At 41.8% G+C, this 1,909-nt stretch overlaps 1 protein-coding gene across 1 annotated transcript in view; it reads left to right on the top strand.

Annotated features, from left to right (window-relative positions):
- LOC101850231 (cytosolic phospholipase A2) overlaps positions 1-1,837 on the top strand; it is a gene marked incomplete at its 3' end in the record, with an annotated part of 22,777 nt that extends 20,940 nt beyond the window's left edge. Inside the window, 2 exon segments of the mRNA XM_013090877.2 lie at positions 386-613; positions 1,813-1,837. Of these exon segments, the coding sequence (XP_012946331.1) occupies positions 573-613; positions 1,813-1,837 (66 nt within the window).
- Positions 1,838-1,909: the final 72 nt, after the last annotated feature.

A 1,909-nucleotide genomic window follows, 5' to 3' on the forward strand; every position in this document is an offset into this window, starting at 1 on the left:
CACACACACACACACACACACTCGCACACAATTCGTTATTGTTCCGTTTAGAATCCGGACACCCATCCACCTTTCGTCCTAGTTTTGTTTAGCAACTAATCCTCACTGTGTGACTAGGAATATAGATTGACTTCAGTCTTCGTCTTTTTAAAATATTTAAAAAAACTGTAATTCGTCCTTGGTTTATAGTTGTTGTTGTTTGTTTGTTTATTTATATGTTGTTGTTTTTTTAAGGAACACTTCTAATATGCTTCAATTATTATTTAGCATTATTCCATTAAGAATAATTATTCCGTTTGTCATTTTCCTGCTAAGACCGTCATTATCTGCCACTTCTTCTCCCCATTCCAATCTGACAAATCTCTTTCTTTTATCTCCCACACAGAATCTCTTGACTTGAAAGCTACGGATATACGACGTTAACGCCCTCCCAGAGGTCACACAATGCCTGAGTTTCCAGAATTGAAATCCAGGAAGTTCAAGGAACCCGAATTATTTTGAAGCAGTCTTCAAGACATTTTGCCTACCACGGATTATTTTTTTGCCTGCCACAGTTCTGCCTCAGCATCGTGATGTCAAATTTTCGGAAGAAGCTTCCACGCTCCGAGCCAGCGTAAGAATACATTTGTTTGTCTAAGCCATAGACTTGTAGCATAATATCCTAGATCGTGCATTTTGACGTTTTTCTGGTTCGTTATTGAGAGCACCATTTCACTCTACTAGAGCCAACGGGAGAAATGGTGACACGCCCACTCGACTGTTATAGCGAGACTGTTGTTGATGTAGTTGTTGTTGTTGTTGTTATTGTTGTTGTTGATGTTGTTGTTGTTGTTTGTGGTTTTTTAATTTGTTTTGTTTTGCTTTTCCCCCTTCTTTTGGGCGCCCATGGTGCGAATGCTTTGCAGCGGAACTTTTATAGAGGGCAAAGAGCAGCCGTTGCCTGACGGATTTACCAGCGGTGCCCTCAGCCGCCAACCAATAAGAGACAAGTCCTCCAAAATTAACGCCCACCTCTTATAGAACCAAAACTACTTATAAAATGGAAGGAGAGACTCAAAAACTCACCATAAATCAAGACCACCTTTTATTCTAGATTCGAGCCAAAGCTATCTTCTACACAGTCATGCATGGTGCCTCCTGGGCTAACGGATCAACTTATAGCCACCCGCCAATTGGTCACTTTTAAGCACATGGGGGGGGCTGTCCCGAAAAATGCTGTTTTGAGAAAATCAAAGGTTACGTTTTTGCCCCTTCTTCGGTTTCTTAAAATACAAGGAGAGTTTTCTTTGTTACCAAACAGATATACACACACACCAATGAAATCAAAATTCTCCTATAGGTAGGGCAATGCCCACTTTTGGTTACCAAAATCTGGGTTAGCCCGCTTGTGCTTCAAGGCGACCAATTATGCTATGGAAGTATTCATCAACCCCAGAAATGATTGGTCATTCATTGTTCATTGTTTCGGGAAGCAACATCCATGCACTCCGGACATGTCCATTGATGCTCCGTTGCTCTCTCCAAAATGTCGCCTAGGGTCTTTCCACTGATTGTGCCAGTGCATATCTGGTTGAACGTTCTTCTGTTTTTTCCTGCAAGGGTGCCAGATTTTCCGCTTCCTTTTTTGTATTCCCAAAAGCACCATCCTCTCCACAGCAGTACTGGCCTCTGCCTCCCTATCTTCCTCCTCAATCGGCTGGCGAGAGAGACATTTCAGGATCTCGACCCTATCTGGTCGAACCGTGTTGTAAACTGAGGTAGCCTCATTGATTGGTCACATCATTAATCCTTGTCAACATTGTCTTTCCTCAGATTCGATCCTTTCCAAGTATTCGAAGTAAGTGAAACCTCTTTAACAGAGAATAAAAAGTGTGTGTATGTGCAATAGTGTGTAGTATAGTGTGTGAGT

Source organism: Aplysia californica, unplaced genomic scaffold (genome assembly GCF_000002075.1).
Source record: "Aplysia californica isolate F4 #8 unplaced genomic scaffold, AplCal3.0 scaffold01616, whole genome shotgun sequence".
Taxonomy (NCBI): Eukaryota; Metazoa; Mollusca; class Gastropoda; order Aplysiida; family Aplysiidae; genus Aplysia; species Aplysia californica.